Here is an 18405-nt window from a genome sequence, read left to right as displayed (position 1 = left end):
GTCTCCCCCCCCCCCCCCCCCCCCCCGGTCATGAACTACTTCCGGGTCCTGCCGCATTTCAGAGGGAAGGTTCAGGGAGTAAATCACTAGGCAAAGGGCTGCGTTGGTACCAGAGACTCCAAACGGGTAACGAAGTGCGGGTATGTTGGCCGAACGTTGGCCGGCGCGCTTGTGGTGGGGGAAGCTGGGCCGGAGCCGAACGCCGAGGCAGCGGTCGGCGAGCGTCGATACCCGCACTTACCCGCACAGCCCGAAAATAGGCAGCCCGCAACGCAGGCAAGCGACCTTTCTTGCCTACCTACAGGGGCGAGGCGGCGTGCGGGCATCTCCAGACTTGCGGGCTACCGTCACCCGCAGAGTCTCGAGCGGGCTAGGCCGCCCGGCTCGGGTCGGGTCTGGTATGCGCGTTGCGGGGCGGGTTGAGTCTGAATCTCGCGCCGCTGCCGTGCGGGTATGTTTTTCGCCCACTTCGTTTACCCGATTGGAGTCTCTGGTTGGTACTGAGTTCCAGAGCTGCAGGGCAGAGAGAGAGAGAGAGTCTCTTATTTTTCCGTCCTTTGCGCATAGCGCACAGTGGCCCGGGGCTGCGATGGATCGGAAGGCGCGGGGTCGGGCTGTGCGCGCGGGACTCTCCTCGTTCGGGGAGCAATCCATTGGTGGGGTCACACGTTCGGTTCGAGTTCCATTTAGCGACTCTGCAGGTCAAAACGCGTCTTGAGTTTTGGCCGCCTCCACCGGCTTCTGGCCCACTGTGCACCGGGGCGACTCCGTGCCGGCACATCGGTGCAGGGGCGCGGGGGTGGCCGCGTGGCCGATGCGGAGGCGGACCATCGCGCTGAGGGTCTTGCGGCTACTCTACTTTCCTGTACCAGGGCTGGCGCGGGGGTCGCGGTTCAAGGCCGTGAAGGTGGCGGCCGATGAGGCTGGTGTTCCAGGCTTCAGACCATCTTGACCAGCAGTGGTGCCGTCTAAAATAAATTAAAGGCCATACGGTCATACGCTCACTGGTTGCCTACCTCCCAGGCGCTCGAAAGAAACACGCATATGTTTGCACTTCTTTATTCACAACCATTTTTGGTAACTGTACATCAACCCTTGTTTTCCCTGGCTTTAGACCTTGGCTGCGAAGTGCTGTAGAATGGTTTGCCAGCCATCGCCCGTCGCCCCTACTAGCCCCGCACCCTGGGAAACACCGACTATGGCACTTTTCGGCTGGTCCGCCGGCCAAATATCGTCATTTCCGCGAGGTGATACGCGTATACCTGCGTATGACTTCCAAATAATTATAGGTTATACGGTACCCTTGATTTCATTTATAGGTCATACGGCGTGGGTCATTCCATGGGGGTTCGACATACTTTTGCAAGTGATCTCTCCGATTTCGATGAAACTTTGCGAGCTTGTTGGCTATGGTCTGAAACCCCCAAAACCCAAATTTTTAGCAAAAATACCGATTTTTGAAAAAGTTATGGCTTGCGTTAGAAATTTGATTTTCGTTGCAGACCTTTTTTGAAAACGCTGTAGTTTCTTCCAAAATGAAGCTGCAGAGCTCATTCTGGGCGCATTCGAAAGGTATTGAATTGGACTTTAAGCCTTTTGCAACATTTTGACAAAAATTTTCAAATTTGACAAAAATTGAACAAAGTCAAAATTTTGAACACAATTTACTCAAAAGTAGTATTTTTGATATTTTTTCTTTTTTGATATGTTAAAGTCCATAGTTAAGTCTAGCAACCCTCAAAATTTGGTTGGAAAAAAATTCATAAACAAGGAAGAAAAAAAGGTTTTTAGTGTAGCGATTCGGCAAATTTTCGCTAGTTGGAGTGGTGTGGAGAGGAGCATGATGAATATTTGAGACCACAGGTTCTCGATCTTGAACTTGTAGTGTCACTCGGAACAGTTATTTGGGGTGCTGAACCTACAAATAAGGTCAATTTTCGTTTTCGAAATTCTCAGGGGCGGATCAAGAGGGGTGACTTTTCAAAAATCAGGATTTTTCAATGTTGCAACGCGATTTCTATGTTTTCAGGGGCGGAGATAACGAATCTTGAACGGTATTGGATGCAAGTTAGCTCTAAAGCTGATCTAACGTATCGTCAAAACATTAAAATGTGCAAATAGATGATCAAAAAGCCCCCAAATGTGAACATCTTTGGCCCATTGCAAAAAGTAAAGCTAGTGTTGTTACCTACACCCCTGTTAACATAAGAATCAACTTCGACATCCAAACATCTCGAATTCGGAAAAGTCACCCCCATTGACGCACCCCGTTGTTGCCAGGGGCGAGGTGAGCCAAAGGGAGTGACTTATCCAAGTTTGGATGTTTTGACAATACGTTGGATTAGCTTTGGAGCTAACTTGCATTCAAGATGATTCAAGATTAGTTGTCTCCGCTCCCAAAAATATAAAAAACGATATGCAACATCAAAAAATCCTGATTTTTTAAAAAGTCAACCCTCTTGATCCGCCCCTGGTAAGCTCAATAACAGGGTGCGTCAATGAGGGTTACTTTTCCAAATTCGAGATGTTTGGATGTCGCATGTTAATTCTTATGTTTACAGGGGTGCAGGTAACAACGCTGGCTTAACTTTTTGCAATGGCCAAAGATGTTCACATTAGGGGGCTATTTGATCATCTATTTGCACATTTTTTTGTTTTGACGATACGTTGGATCAGCTTTAGAGCTTACTTGCATCCAACACCGTTCAAGATTCGTTATCTCCGCCCCTGAAAACATAGAAATCGCGTTGCAACATCCAAAAATCATGATTTTTTTGAAAAGTCACCCCTCTTGATCCGCCCCTGGGAATTTCGAAAACGAAAATAGACCTTATTTGTAGGTTCAGCACCCCAAATAACTGTTCCGAGTGACACTACAAGTTCAAGATCGAGAACCTGCGGTCTCAAAATATGCATCATGCTCTTCTTCACACCACTCCAACTAGCGAAAATTTGCCGAATCGCAACACTAAAAACCGTTTTTCTTCCTTGTTTATGAATTTTTTCCAACCAAATTTTGAGGGTTGCTAGACTTAACTATGGACTATAACATATCAAAAAAGAAAAAATATCAAAAATGCTACTTTTGAGAAAATTGTGTTCAAAATTTTGACTTTGTTCAATTTTTGTCAAATTTGAAAATTTTTGTCAAAATGTTGCAAAAGGCTTAAAGTCCAATTCAATACCTTTCGAATGCGCCCAGAATGAGCTCTGTAGCTTCATTTTGGAAGAAACTACAGCGTTTTCAAAAAAGGTCTGCAACGAAAATCAAAATTTCTAACGCAAGCCATAACTTTTTCAAAAATTGGTATTTTTTGCTCAAAATTGGTTTTGGGGGGTTTCAGACCATAGCCAACAAGCTCGCAAAGTTTCATCGAAATCGGAGAGATCACTTGCAAAAGTATGTCGAACCCCCATGGAATGACCCGCGTATGACCGCGTATACCCTTCCCGGCACCACTGTTGACCAGGCGTCTTCTTTCTGATGTCCGTGGAAGGCCGTGGGGGACAGGTTTAGGACCGTGGTGTTGCCCTGCGTCCGTGCCAGTTGGCCGCGGCGTCCGCCGCTTCGTTGGGGGCCACGCCCTTGTGCGCTGGGGCCCAGGCAATGGCGACGCGGACGCCGGACTTGAGGAGCGCCACCGCGTCGCGGCGCGCAACCACGAGTTCTTTGGGGGTGGCAGCTGTGGGGTGGGACGTGTTCAGCGCCCTCAGGGCGGACAGGCTGTCCGCCAGGACGATGGCGTCTTCAAAGCTCTCGCCCTGGATGTACTGGAACGCCTTGGCGATCGCGAAGAGTTCGGCGGTGTACACGGGCACGCCCCTGGGAAGCTTGAATACTTCCGTGTGGAAGTTTACCGGGTCGTAAATAGCCGCTCCCACCGACATCTTACCGTCAACTCCCGTGCCCCTGGAGCCGTCCGTGGCGACCACACGCGTGTCACGCCAGAGCCCGTTCTTGACGGCCCTGTTGGCCGACGCCGTCGTCGTCCGGGCGTGGGCCAATCTTGATGGGGTATCGCGAAGCACGGCCCGTATGAAGCAGACTAGGCACCGGGGCGTGGGGGAGCAGGCGCTGGAAGATTGGATGGTTCGGGTGGCTCCGCCACCGCAGCAACAGTCTGTCCGCCAGGTAGTCCGCCCGCAAGTCGACGGGTCACTCAGCCCCCTCCACTAGGAGGGCGGGGATGGGGGAGGACGACATAGCTCCTATGCATACGCGCAGCCCCGCGTTAGGGGCCGTTCAAAAATGACGTCACACTTTTAAGGGGGGGAGGGGTCCAGAGAAATCGTGACCAAATGTGACATGGGGGAGAGGGGGATGAAGGCATTGTGACATCACACTTTTAAGTAGTGTAAAATTACCAAATATGAATGGAGTGAGCCACTAAAAAATAAACTGAAATCAGCAATCCCCGCCTACTTCAGCTTAAATTGTCACTGGCGTGGGTGTTTTAACTGCACTTTCCTCAGATTTTTCCGAACAAGTTAGCGTTAGACCAGATTCGACCGGACTTTCCAAAATGCAATCAAATTGTTAGAAAATTCCAATTTAGGCACCTAATTAAGACGATGTAGTCGCGTATCTATTCCCGTTGCCAAAAATAATGATTTGGACAATGTGACGTCACGGGGAGGGGAGGGGTGAGTCAAAATAGTGACCATTTGTGACTATAGGGGGGGAGGGGTCAAAAAATGAGCCTAAAAAGCGTGACGTCACATTTGAACGGCCCCTTACGTTACTTGCACACTGAGAATTGGTGGCCGGCATAATATGTAATGCCGGCCAGATTGGCCGGCATTATGGTCATTTTGCCGGCCGCGGAGGTGAGCGCCGGTGCCGGCCAGGGTCGAGACGCGCGACGCGACTCTGGCCGGCATAAATTGTGTCATCCTGGCCTCCACAATTTTTGCCGGCCAGGGACGTCTCAGATCTGTGAGAGGTGGCGGTCCTTGCGGCGGCCAGCCGAACTACTGTCCCCTGGCGTCCCCCCGCATCCCCGCGCAGCGCCGCGCCACGCCGCGGCAGCCGTGTGTTCCCCCACCCCTCCCCCTTCCCTTCCTCTCTTCCTCTCCGAGTGGCGTACGCGTACAAGCAACGTGCGTGCAGTATCATTCCTCGCTCGTAAAATGAACCTCCACGCCAAGGTTGTGACCTCCGCAGTTGAGGAGGAATTTATAAAAAGCGTTCAGCAGTCACCCCTGTACTGCAACGTTGACTTCTTGGAGGCTTGGAATGACCTGTCGCCTGGAATTACGCCGCTCGCCATCTCCATGGGCATCACATTTGGCAACATGCCATATGCTCTCGATGATGGCAAGTAATAACTATGTCTCTTTATTACCTCTTTATGCATCAACCATCTGTTTTGTTTAAATTCTGGTCTGTCATGATTGTCAGTGATCAATGTGTGTTGCGATATTTACTGACATTCCTACTGTCTTACCTGCAGGTGATCTGTACAACGCGCTCTTGCTCAATGTCATTTTGGGTGTGGCTGATGGGGCCCCTGTGGATGGCTACCAGTGTCCATTGGAGTTCATCACCCAGGTAAAGCAAAATATTAGTTCCATTTGTATATTACAGTAAATCCATCCAAAATCTTTGTCCTGGTGTAATTGCGAGTAGGCAAGTTACCACTGCAATGTATACAGAGATATCTGTGTCTTGTTCCAGGGGAATACCATATCTCCAGTTCATCATCACCTTGCTTTGATGGCCAGGCGAAGATGGCCCTGCATTACTTTCATGAGTCGGGGCACTTTGTCCAACCCTACCGAGCGAGGAAGATACCATCTTGTGTGCCCCGGAGACAATGTATACTGCCTAGGGCAGTGCTCTGGCCCAAGGGCATTGCGTGTCTGGTATTATGCATTCCTTGGGATGACACGGAAGCCTGGTTGTGTAGTTGTGGTTCCTCCAGAACTCTGCAGACTCGTACAGTTCCTGTGTCATACTTTCACATCTAGAGACATCTGTCCCCTGACTGGCCTCAACGTTCGCACTGACACAGTCCTGGCATCTGTGTCGTGTAATCTTTACAGGGCCGCAGCTGATGCCCAGGTTGTTGCGAAGAGACTGGACTTTTAATTACGTAATAAATCCACTGGATTCATCTCATTGTCATTCCAAATATTTTATGTATTTAGAGTACCTGATGTGTGTAACGTCCCTCACCTTCATATCGCAGTGTTATAGGCAATAACTTTATGCACAATAAATTGAAACTGCTCGGAGCCTTATGTTGTCATTCTCCTATCCCTCTTGCACTATGTACTAACTGTGGAATATTATAATGATGACTGTGGAGTTCCTATCAAAAACACTCTTTTTTAAAGCTTCATTTTTATTCTGATCATTAGAAATATTGCAATGAAATCACAAGGAAAACCATTAGTCACTCTCAACTATTTTACGGTCTTCAGCTCCAGAGAAGTAAGTGGAACTGCCACTCGAGCCACTGGAGTTGTTCATGTCTTTGCCAGATGGGTCTGCAACAATGCAAACATTTGCATGAGTTAGCAGCTTCAGCAGCTCCTGCTGCAAACATCTTTCCGCACAGCAGACTTGCTTACCTTGGGTGGCAGGGATGAATTCGTCATAAAGCCCTGGGACCTGCGATAACTCCGCAACATTATTCATGTCCATGCCTAAAAAATTAGTCACAATCTCCTCATGTCCATCAGCAGAGCCATGGTGAATGAGAGTTATCCGTCTCAAATAGGTTTTTGCCTCCTCCTCAGCCTCATGTTCAGTGTCTCCAGAGCCCAAAACGACTTGTAAACCATCATCGTCATCCAGTAAATAGCCTGGAGGTGGATTCTGCTGTGTCCCATGTTTCGTCCAAGTAGACGTTGCTGCAGAGATAACAAAAACAAAATCAGTTGCGCCTTTGTGCGGTGGTGTGGGCCCAGCCTTTCCTGCACTCGCCCTACCTGTAACCCCATCACACATCCCGAAAGTAATGACAACGACTTCGGTCATGTTGGTGCAGACTCTTGGAGGTTATGTTGGCGTCCTTTCCGTGTTGCGTTGGTTGCGTTGTGATGTCGAAGCAGACTCGAAGAAAAGCCCAGAGTGCGTTTATCTTCAACTGCGAGTCGGCGGCCCGCTCCGGAGATTTGGGAAATACGCCCGGGGGAAACCGATCTTTCCCCAAGTGCAAGAGAAAAGAAGAACAAAACGAAGAAGAAGACGGTTATCCACAGTGGTGTGTGTGTTCTGCTTCGAGAATGTTTCAAGCAAGCCTCTGGAAACTTTCCCTGCCCCACAGTTGCTTGTCGTGCACGATTCCAGTTTTCAAAATTGCAAATTTAATAATGTCTATTTTGCTTCAGGCTGCTGGGCAGTATCAAGCAGTATTATTACTAGGCATGGCAAATTTCTGTGATCAGGGTTTTTATAGTTGTGTTTTCAACTTTGAGTGCAAGGATTCGGAAATGAGGAGTGGCGACAAGCATTGTGGTGCAAAATGATTTTAATGGATCCTTCTAGTTTCAAACATTCACATACGCGTACATAAAAAAATATTAATCACAGTGTAGAAGCCTTAATTAAATCTTTAGTTCATCACAGACACCAAAAGAGGGATTACAATCAAAAGTGATGTTCATCAGTTCACGCTACATATATAAATAAATAAATAATAATCATAGTGTAGAAGCCTTATTAAAAACTTATTTCATCACAGACACAAAGAGGGATCACAATAAAAAGTGTTGACAAAAACATGAGGCTTCATTGGCAGAACCACTTTGACGCATAAAATGAAACCAGTGGCACGGAAACTCACAGAGCATAGCCAAACAAATCAGAATAACAGGAAAAGTAGCGATATACATCGGCAACTTTGGCCCGTCCCGTACATTAACAAATGTGTGAATTTCGCCTTTGTTTAACCCTGGCGGGTTTGAACCTGAGTCTGGGATCAAAAGAGATGTTATTTTCGTCATCAGCGCCCTCAAAAACCTAAGAAACAATGCAAAAACTCGAATAAAAAGAATGTTCAAAATATACCCCACTGGGATTTGAACCCGGGTCCAAACTTCTCCGATTCGCTTGAAACTGGCACCATTGGTTTTGTCTCGTCGCCCCGATTCCAAAAATACCCCTACATGCCTTGCTAGCTGTATCCGTTGCCGAAATCCTCCTCGACCCCATGTAGACCATGATGCACCTGCAGCAGCGCCCCCGGGGCTCGGATCGGATTTGCTGCCACCGGGCGGTTCTTAGGGTCACCCAAGGAGGCTGCATACCAAATTTGGTCAAGATCGGACCACGGGAAGTCCGCGGACGAACGGACGAACGGACGCACAGCAGGGATCATACTATATGCCCGTCCCTCCGTCATTTTTTTACAAAAAAATAAACGGGACGGGCTTCGCAGGCCTCCAGGCTTCGCAGGCAGAACCACTTCGACGCATTCAATGAAACCAGTGGGAGACTCACATAGTATGCTGGTCTAGTAGTTGGTTGGGGGCTCGCAGTCGCATGGAGGATGGCCAGGCATGTGGCATCTTACTGCCACCAAAAGATTCCTCTCCATCAACAGTTCCACTCTCGTGCCCTGCACATACACATGAACAACAATACGAGAAACGTCACACTCAACATTTACTGGTAATCATGACAGTGAGGTTAAATACACAATGGCACTTACTCTTAAACGTCTCACTGCAGTATTCATGTCATGAACGTTCTCGTCCTTTCCTGGCGCCAGCTCCACGTGCCACCGCAGTTCAGTGGTGCCAGGTCTCTTGAACTTGCGGGTCGACAAAGACACCACGCGGACAGCGGGCAGCTCCCGCTGCAGTCTCTAGAATAAGAAACGGGAGGTGAGTTCCATAAACAAAGGGGCGTTAGGTTAAGTTCTGCACATCTTCCACTTACATCAAAGGCCTCCGCGGCCTCAGTGTTCTCATTAACGCCATAGCACAAGCATGGGAGATCGATGTAGGTGTCAGCCATTTCAGCAGCTAGGACAGCGGTTCCCAACCTTTTTCGGTTCGCGACCCCAAATTTGTTCCAAAAAATTTCCGCGACCCCATTTGGGGTCGCGACCCCAAGGTTGGGAACCGCTGAGCTAGGATCACTCTTGAAATGTGCAAATTATACCTAGGACCGAACTCGATGTCAGACGCAGACGAAGTGAAGTGACGTTGACGTTTTTAGACACGACTCCACGACTGTCATTGAACATCGAACCTCAACGATACATCGATCTCGACGTATGGAAAATTCGGCGATGAGAAATTGCAGGCGCTCATTGCGTCACTTGGGAGTCTACGTCACTTCTCAACCGTCACCAACCGTCACGACGTCTCTACGTCACTTCTCAACCGTCACGACGTCCGGAACCAAAGCCAATATAAGTATAAGTCCGGAACATTGCGAGCACCTCAGCTCCTGCGTCCCGCAAACAACATGGCCCCATCAACCGGCACGGTGCAGAACTGCCGCGGCGGTCCTCCCTCCGTCGAGGTTAAGGTTGGTTCAAGCCCCTGTTGGTATTGTAATATTTAGGCCCTCCATACCCTCTCTCCTCTCCAATTACAGTGCTCGTGCGAATCCAGACGGGTGAGGGACATCTTCTTCGTCCTCGGAGTTCTCCCCTGCCCGAAGCATATGACAACAGCTGCCATTGTCAGGACTATCCCCATCGTCAGGCAGGTAGGTCTGTGATACTATCACCAGTGGTGCCAGCCATCAATCATAATGCTCCTACAATGTATCTCCCTTCTGCCCGCAGATGCTCCTTGACCTATTTGAAATGTTCGAAATGGATCTGATGTGTTGTGAGGTGTCTGTGTGTAAGGAGTTCCGGGTTCCGTCCTACTCCCAACCCGAAGGCTGTTGGGTCATCTCTGTGAAGGGTCATGAAGGTTCTGACTTCCAGGACACTGAAGGTGCGGTCAGGAAGCTTGTGTCCCACTTCAGGGTGAGTGTTCCATCTGCAGTGCTTGTGTATTTGGAATTTGTTGTGTGCAAGCTGTTTATATGTTTATATATGTGTTCATGTGTGTGCAGGGGACCAAGTCAACGATGTTAAACAGTGGAGTCTTCACTGTGCGTGTCATTGTCAGTCATCAATTCTGTTGATGCATACTTGCATCTGCAAGCTAATGCAGTGCACCGTCTTGCACCTTATCATGACTAATTGACAGAGCTGCCCACCGCTGCATGGCTGCATGGGCTGCTTCATTCCTCCTTTGGTTACCACAAAGACAGTGTCACGTTTTAGCCCTGTTTTATTTGTGTATTTTTAACCTGCAAACCTGTATGTAAATTATCATCATGTCATTCCATTGATCATTTATGTGTTACTGTATGTGCAATAGTTGTTCAGGACAATAGCTTCAAAAGCAGCCTAGAACATATCGTTATGTGATATATATTAAAACAACATTTTTGAGTGTTCTTGTCATGTGTCAGTATGTTTTGATGTTGGATCCATCCACGGGTAGAATGTCAAAATGTGGCACTGGATGTGTGGAGGCGGGGCCTCATTATAAGATCTGCTGGCAGTGTAAAACAAGGGGAAACAACTTAAAAAAAATTGTACACCGAAATTCATGGTCAATGTTGAATTTTAGTCCAATTTCTTCCAAATTCATGAAAATTAGTAGAAATTCAAAGAAATTCTTCAAAACCCAGTGAAGTTCATATCGAAATTCATAGAAATTTGACTGCAATTCATTGAAATTCATCCAAAATTCATGTGGAATTCAAAAATTTGTACACTGAAATTCAAAGTTATTTCCCCTTGGTGTGAAACCATTAATAAAAGGCAATTGCATCTATATCCTTTGTCAGATTTCAACTGAGAACTGTCCTCTACCTGGCACTCATGATTCACTCGGCTTATCACATGCAAACACTAATATGATGGGCTCTACTGTCACAGTCGATTCCGAGCTCAGCTGGGTCAACAAACATGGCGGCGTGTGATGACAGACGCTAGGAGGATTGTGCGCTCAGATCATATTTGAATTGCTAATAGTCGATTTAAGAGGTTACAATCCCGTCTTTAGTTCGTGGTGAGCCGTTCAAAGTGACGGTCGTCCAGCTCAAAACACCGCACAACCAACAGGGCTGCAACGGGGACGCAACTTGGCTCCGAAGGTGCCATGGAGGTAGGGTTATGAAATGTAGTTAAGCAAACAGTCCGTCTAATAATTACTTGAGGCCCTTTACAGTACCATGTCACGAGCTTGAAAAATCTAGCATTTAATAAGGCAATGGGATGTAACGTTCATTTGTTGCTATTCGTTCTATTTAATGTGAAAATAACAAATACATGCGACCCAGACCTGGCGCTGTCGCCAGGATCGCAATATTAATTCCGTTCCATGCCGTGCCATGCCTACTCTTCTTTGTCCTTGCCTCAAACAGGCCTGCGCCGTACTCAACTAGAGGTCTGAAGACGACTTTTACAGTCAGCATTAGGGCAGGTTGTGCCCCCCAACGGACGCTTGCTTATGATTTCAAAAAGGCAAGTCGGGCTATGCACTTGGTCTTAGTGGCTGCGAGGGCAACTCCAAGATATTTATTCTGTCTGCACTGAGAAAACCTTACAAACTATTTTGGGCCTTACAAAGAAAAGTAGTTTGTATAACAAAGTATTTTGAGCATACGTAAGCTTACAAAGAAAATACTTCGTAATTTACGAACTATTTCTTCGTATAACAAAGTATTTTAGTTTGTTATACGTATGCTCAAAATACTTCGTAAGGTTTTAAGAGTGTGGGCCTTGAAGGTTCCAGAGCTGCAGGAGCTTGAGAGTGTAAGGGGATGGGGTGGACCGAGCAGCTATGAGAAATTACACGCGCAGTAGCAGAAGTATCTAGAAGGCTGAGCACGGTTACCACACTGACCAATCACGGAGCGGCGTAACACAGCCTCACGGTTTTTTTCACAGAGCAGGTGGTCTACTTGGTTGTCACCTTTGAGTTTTCAGTGACCCTTATACCGGGCACTGCACTACAGCTTTGTTTCAGGATTGCCAAGTGCAGATGTACACCCAAGACTCCTAACGGACACCACGTATCCGCAATACGGACGGGTTTGTGCAAACGTAATGGGGTACTTTCGTAGATTCGTAGATCCTGAACCGGAAGCAGGCAGACGCCATATTGCCCGGAACCTAACCTCTCTTCGGAACTATAACTATAGCCGAGCTGCATGTTCAAACATTGCTCGCGAAACACGTGCACTGCGAATTAATATGAAACAACTGGTAATTTTCAAGTGAGGTCGATACGTTTGACTATCGTCTCTTTCGCATGTCAAGTCTTGATCTGCTTCCGGCAACATGGCGTCTGTTAGCTTCCGGTTCAGGATCTTCGTAAGTACCCTATTACGAATCGATTTGGTTTGTATTACGGACGATGTTATTCGCATTACAAAGGCTTTCGTGTCCGTAACATTCAAACCGTAAGGTAGGGGCGAAAAGCTCTAGATGTATCCCTAAGACGTTGAGTAAGCAATGGAGCAAAAGATATTTTCCTTTCAAAAGGCGTTGCTTAATCATTCTCACGATTACGAAACCGACCCGCTACCCGTCGCCTCAGCGTGCAGGTGTCGGTACTCTTCCTTCATCTGCCCATAAATTAGTCCGTCCTCAGATACTTACTAAGAGGTTCTCAACATTTTTTTTTTTTTTTAAATTTAGATTGGCAAAATGCAAGTAAGCGTTGTAATATGAAACTTGAAATGCCCTTGATAATTGCGGCGGTGGAATTTTCTGCAGCTTTCCTTTCGTCAATGTATGTCCAGTTATGTTACTGTTTCAATCTCTCTTCTTCACAGAAAGCCATTGAAGAAATCAGCTGACTTGGTGCTGTGAAGGTCCGTGTGCCTCGACTGCTGCGGATCATCCCTCCTGTGCTGTGATACTCCATCATAATGGACAAATTTACGGTGAGTCCTTACTTGCTATGCTAACTGCAGTGGTCCAGGGCCCCGATCTGCCAGATTAGGTTCTTGGCAAGAAGGGATCAACTGAAAAATTTTATTGCGGCATGCTTGTGAAACTCTTTATCACGGAGTGATCTACTCATTGCTCCAACATGAATTTCTATGACGGCTTGCCATGGCAAACAGGAAGCGCGGATTGTCGCAACCGTCGCGAAGCCTGTTACGGCAAGACAGGGTCTGGCGTACTCCTGTAGGAAACTACACGTTGTTCCCTAAATGATGCAATTTTAAGTACATCCGACGGTGGTAAAATTACGAGTCTGCCAGGCGGGACGAATTGTCTTCTGAAAGTAAAATTTGAAGAAGGTATTGGACACAATGTGTGGCCTGGGGGAAGAAAATTGGACCGGAGGACGGGCGGTCTTTTCAAGTCGTTGTCGGATCATACCCCCGACTCAGTTCAGTCGGTTTTCGTGTGACAGTCTAAGAAAGTCACCAACATATCTGAAGCATTTTTAACCATAGTCGAAAAACCACTTCCGTGGCTGTACGGAGCCAAGGAAAGAGAGGGTCAAAACATGTACGCTTCGATGCAAACCAGCTTAAAATAGGGTGCACAAAGTAAAACATGAAATTGTAGGTGTAGGTTGCTGAAGTATTGCTACATAATTAAGGGCACGTACCGTATAACGGGGTAATATGAGACAAATTTCGAGGTTTTCTGTGAATTCAATTTACCTCTTTCAATTTCAATTTGAGGTGCTAAGGTGGTCATCACCAGTTCATTGACTCTTTGGCTACACTCCCACCAGATTTCAGATTATTAGGTGGAGAAGGGACCTTTCAATAACCCTCTGAATTCCGTCCCATATTTCCCTGCAATGTAGCGTAATATGAGACAAAAGAGGAAGATGGCTAAGAAGTATACAAAATTGGCACATTTAGGCGGGTCTGGAGCTGTTTAAGTTGTTGGCACTCATTTTAAAGATGATTGGGGGGTACTATGATGAATGAGATAAAAAATCTGGAGGGAAGGGAAATGGGTGTCTCAAAAGAGAGCTGAAAAATGTAAAAGAAGTCATGAGTTGTGCCCTGGTTTAACCTGCACTGTGAGAAAAGAAGTACAGAAGATGTCTGGTCAATAATTTGCCTAGACCGTCCGTACTTGCCAACTACGGAACGTTCCGTACTTTTCTCCGTACCTCCGTCCTATATTTTTCTGTACCATTTTCGTACAAAAGTACGGAATTTTTTACGGTGTGTGAATTGAAAATACTTAACGAAGAGCATAGATACCGGTCAGGTGGTGAAAGAAATTCGTGATAAAATCGTTATTACTTGAAATAATTAACAGTGGAGTATGTTTGGCCTCATGTTTCAAGCGGAAATGGGTGTCTCTATTTTCCCTGCAAGGTAACAAAAACATGTATTCCTTCTGAAACAGGCGGCCCGGGAGTAGACAGTAGACATAACGGATCTAAATTTTGTCCTGATTATGGTGTCATGATCGCCTACAGATTTAAATCTCTTTCGGACGAGAACCCGAGTTCTAACCCAGGTTTCTGGGGAGGTTTTTTACTAACTTTATAAAACTTGTCAGAATTCAGAGGTTTTTCCTTTGGATCTAAATAATCCTGGCGAGACTATGATTGCCTTCGTGCGTTTCTCGTGAGCTGCCAAGGCCTCCTAGATTACGAAAAAAATTCTCGGTGGTCTTCCGAACGACCGCTTGAGAGCAACACGACAAAAACCGAAAAAAGTACGCTTTGTCTCGATTTTCCTTCATGTCTCATATTGCCCCGTCCTACGGTATTTATAAGAAATTTGCTATTTTTCTGTACTGTTTTACATATCTTGCTACAGTGGGAAGCCGTTTTGAATTTGTAAAAGAAAAGTGTTTGTGACCGCCATAAGTAGAGGATCGGACGGAACAAAAAAAAGGGGCCAACTAGAGGCTGCGTTTTCAAGAAAGCGGTCACCTAAAGACCGCGTTCTTGATAAACGAAGCCTCCGGAAATTGAATTGATGAAGAAACGGACGTCCCTAGACTTTTCAATCTAGTTTTAACCTTTTTTTTCGCAGCTGCTCTCGCTGCCGGACGACGTGCTGCTGGCCGTGCTGGCCCACCTGCCCGCCAGGGAGCTCTTCAGCTGCCGCGTGGTGTGTGTCCGCCTCAGGGACCTGTGCCTGCACCGCGAGCTCTGGCGCACCGTTCGAGTCAGGGACTCGGGCGTGGTGCGCGCCGCGCTGCGCCTCGCGCCCTGCATCGGCGAGGTGTGGCTTTCCTGGGCCAACCCCTTAGCGCCTCTGCCCAGACCGAGGACCGCCTGCGTCGTGGAAGAGCTGCACGTGTCTGTGGAGGCGAGGCGCGACGTGCCCCTGGCCGTGAACACGGTGCAGCACTTGGGTGCCGGCGGTGGCGTGAGGAAGCTGGACATCAGCATGGAGTTCATTCCGGCGAAGAAAATGATGCCTCTGCTCAAGGCCGTCTGCGGCATCAAGGGTCTCCAGGAGCTGACTGTCGACGTCAGGTACAGCGACGAACCGGCTGCTTTTTTCCGCCAGCAGCAGGCGGAGCCGTCTCTGACGAAGCTAGTGTACCAGTCGCAATCCGCCGACCCTTTCCTGGTCTTGCTGCTCAAGACACACGCGGCCACTTTGCAAGAGGTCCGCCTTGCAGGCTTGCAGGACCTGCCTGCGGCTTTGCTGGCGGGGGTTCCTGGTCTCCGCACATTGCACTGTGCCCCGCGTGATGACTTGCCGCTGCTGCTGACGCTGGCCAACCTCCAGTCCATCGTCCTGACCGACTTGAAGCGTAACGTTACTCCTCCGGGTGCGCGAGACTTCCTCGCCCAGGCTTCGCACCTGCGTTCGGTGGCGCTCCATCTGACCCCAGCCGTGTCCAAATCACTCCTGTTAGCGCTAGGCCGGTCGCGCTCGGCTGGACTGGTCGAAAGCATCGTTGTGGCGACCGTCCTGGACCTTGCACTTGAGGACCTTGTTGTCGTTCTGCGCCGGTTCCCATCTTTGCGGTCCTTCGACACACTCTATCTGTCCGCGGACTCCCTCCTGAAGGCAATCAGCCCCGAGTCTGCGCCCAGCCTCACCACGCTGTCGGTGGTCCCGCGAGCCTCCTGCCTGCACTCCTCGATCCACCAGGATGCTGTGCTGGACCTCCTTCTGAGAAACCCCCGCCTCCACCTGCGCCTCTATCCGCCGACGGTCCTCCATCTTGACGTTTGCCCGTGTGAGTGGTGCGTGAAGGGCTGTCACAAGGAGCTGAAGGCTCCATTTGGTCTGCTGCGATTGGCTTTCTCGTCGCACAGGAGGGGCGCTGGCTGTCCGCGAGGCTGCTACCAGCTGGTCGTGCCTCATTCCTGAATTTAGGGATGAAATGACTGTCACCAGCTAGTCGTGCCTCGTACTTGAATTCAGTGATGAACTGTGTGCTCAACCTATCCGTCGACTTATGAACACAATTGACAACAGATGTCGACTCAATTTTTTGCGCAGAGAAAGTGAGAAACATTGTACAAATTTGTCCTGTTTTGAGGGGTAGGAAAATGATTTATCAGTTTCAATTGACTGTTTTATGGCAGGGCCCAGCGTATCTAAGGAAACATATGAATTTGTACTGGGCATTAATTATTGGTAAATAAAGGTAAATTAGGCAACCGATGAGTTTGTTTGTTGCAGACATGCTTTTCTCCTGCATTGACACTTTCCGAATCTTTGAACCGATTCGGCTTTGGGAACGGCACATCCAGAAGGATTGCGGTTAGGTTAACTAGACAGTTTTAAGTTTTAAAAAATTTTGTTACCGGAAATTATTTGCGGGTAGAGTAGGTAAGGTACGCCAAAACTGACCATGGGACCTTATTTGACTTTCATTTCGGGCCAAAATCACACGTGGGTGATTCCGTGCGTAGGGGGTCATTTTGGATGTACCAAATGTTCTTTTTTTAAAGTTCAACTTTAGGGGCTAAATTTGGTGTAGATGGCATACATAGCACCCCATAGTACCCCTCTGAGCGTGGCAGCGCTACAAGTTGACTTTTTTTTTCACTCCCTATGAAATACGGCGGAATTTACAGAAATAATGACGGAATTTACAGATTACGGAATTTACGAAGCGAAGTTTTTAGTCTCCTGAACCGCTGGGTTACAAGATAGGTAAAAACTGTTGACGGTGTCATTTTCAGCATCCAAAATAGCATTTTTCAGCGAAGGTTGTGGGAACTTTCTCCCTAAGATGGAGGAGCTACGGCCCGAAACGGAATTTACATCCATTTTTACACCCTTACCGTTTTGAACTCTTCTGACGGCCTGGAAGCGTCGTTTGACCGCCCCAGGTCCCGTGGGCACGGGCTTCTGGAAGTGTTTTTTATGTTCTTTCGATCCCAAGTGGTCGCGAGTTTCTAAAATGAAAAGGAACCCCAGTAGACCGTCATTTGTAAAAACAGCATAGGTCACATGGTCACACGGTGGACATTTTCCCAAAGGCTGTTTCGGGTTCAACAAGTGATGATACAAAGGTCACCCTCCGTAATTTTGTGAAGAATAAGTCAGAGGAGAGAGTGAAATAGCCAGTTTTCTTTTGATGTGGCTGAGTCATATACTACAGCATGGCAATGTTGTCTTATAGGTGTTGGTGACCATGACGGAACTTACAAAACGACACTTTAGCAGCTTACGAAACCCAGATAAACAAAAGTTAGATCGACTTATCCACATGAGGACATGGTCTTCGTTTAGTAAAACAAATTTGAATTGCCCAAGCTACCAAATCAACCTCAGTTCAGGCGCAAGGCCCCGGTGACCTGAAATGACCCCCTACGCACGGAATCACCCACGTATGGAGCGCAGTCGGAGGCACGAATTTTGTGAAACCGGTGCAAAAACAACACGGTTTGCGTGATACAGACCGTAGTTTTCATTCGATTTGGGTGAGATTTCGTACAGACAACCTTGAGACCCGTCAATCTGGTGTGAACTAGGATAACTGTGATCAATTATGTTTTGCTATATTTAAACACAAGTTTTTTGGAAGATAATTGGTTAGAAAATTGCTGTTTTCTGAACTTGCCATCTTGCCGGGTTGTTTTGAGGTGCTAATAATTATTCCAAAAAATTTTCCCTTCTTCACACCAGAATGACATGTACTTAGATTGTTCACACCAAGTTTAGATCTTTTAGGTCCCACCGTTTGGCCCAAATCGCTCAAACCAGCGACCTGTGTATTTTTTGCTGTGGTCAAGAGAAATTCGACAAACTCCGCAATAGCTGCTTAAGACACCTATCAAAATTTGTGATTTTGACTATAAGTTTCAGTATAAAAAGATCCCATGATCAGTTTTGACGCTTTTTTATCGTGCTACCGCGAAAAATTTGCGGAAACAGTATTATGGACCTCGCGTAGTGTACTACTCCTTGACCCAGATTTTTCGCCTATCGTGAAGCGTACAGTCTGTACGTCCTTCTTGAAACGT

At 47.5% G+C, this 18405-nt stretch overlaps 3 protein-coding genes across 15 annotated transcripts; all 3 read left to right on the top strand.

Annotated features, from left to right (window-relative positions):
- Positions 1–4114: 4114 nt before the first annotated feature.
- Positions 4115–16585, top strand: LOC117652571. 13 transcript variants are annotated; one of them, XM_034397592.1, is made up of 4 exons: positions 11837–11923; positions 11998–12062; positions 12809–12919; positions 14999–16585. In XM_034397592.1, exons 3-4 carry the CDS (start codon positions 12905–12907, stop codon positions 16295–16297), a joined length of 1314 nt encoding a protein of 437 aa, XP_034253483.1. In that variant the 5' UTR covers positions 11837–11923; positions 11998–12062; positions 12809–12904; the 3' UTR covers positions 16298–16585. The 13 variants fall into 13 exon arrangements, with proteins under 13 accessions (XP_034253494.1, XP_034253493.1, XP_034253489.1 ...); XM_034397603.1 differs by lacking the exons at positions 11837–11923; positions 11998–12062 and adding an exon at positions 4115–4132; XM_034397602.1 differs by lacking the exons at positions 11837–11923; positions 11998–12062 and adding an exon at positions 8818–8835.
- Positions 5186–6100, top strand: LOC117652573. Its single transcript, XM_034397604.1, has 2 exons — positions 5186–5551; positions 5678–6100. Exons 1-2 carry the CDS (start codon positions 5408–5410, stop codon positions 6089–6091), a joined length of 558 nt encoding a protein of 185 aa, XP_034253495.1. The 5' UTR covers positions 5186–5407; the 3' UTR covers positions 6092–6100.
- On the top strand, positions 9276–10559 carry LOC117652574. Its single transcript, XM_034397605.1, has 4 exons — positions 9276–9487; positions 9557–9670; positions 9750–9938; positions 10028–10559. The coding sequence occupies exons 1-4, from the start codon at positions 9425–9427 to the stop codon at positions 10097–10099; spliced, it is 438 nt and encodes a 145-aa protein (XP_034253496.1). The 5' UTR covers positions 9276–9424; the 3' UTR covers positions 10100–10559.
- Positions 16586–18405: the final 1820 nt, after the last annotated feature.

The sequence above is a fragment of the Thrips palmi genome, unplaced genomic scaffold, assembly GCF_012932325.1.
Source record: "Thrips palmi isolate BJ-2018 unplaced genomic scaffold, TpBJ-2018v1 HiC_scaffold_7, whole genome shotgun sequence".
Classification (NCBI taxonomy): domain Eukaryota; kingdom Metazoa; phylum Arthropoda; class Insecta; order Thysanoptera; family Thripidae; genus Thrips; species Thrips palmi.
Note: the sequence above shows the minus strand (reverse complement) of the source record. Positions and strands in the feature narration are given on the sequence as shown.

What these genes read in the sequence shown, in the direction of transcription:
- LOC117652574 (XM_034397605.1), top strand. Translation starts at nt 9,425, where the DNA reads ATGGCCCCATCAACCGGCACGGTGCAGAACTGCCGCGGCGGTCCTCCC. An exon ending in CTCCCTCCGTCGAGGTTAAG is followed by an intron (nt 9,488 to 9,556) that starts GTTGGTTCAAGC and finishes CTCCAATTACAG; the next exon opens with TGCTCGTGCGAATCCAGACG. An exon ending in AGCTTGTGTCCCACTTCAGG is followed by an intron (nt 9,939 to 10,027) that starts GTGAGTGTTCCA and finishes ATGTGTGTGCAG; the next exon opens with GGGACCAAGTCAACGATGTT.
- LOC117652573 (XM_034397604.1), top strand. Translation starts at nt 5,408, where the DNA reads ATGTGTGTTGCGATATTTACTGACATTCCTACTGTCTTACCTGCAGGT. An exon ending in CATTGGAGTTCATCACCCAG is followed by an intron (nt 5,552 to 5,677) that starts GTAAAGCAAAAT and finishes GTCTTGTTCCAG; the next exon opens with GGGAATACCATATCTCCAGT.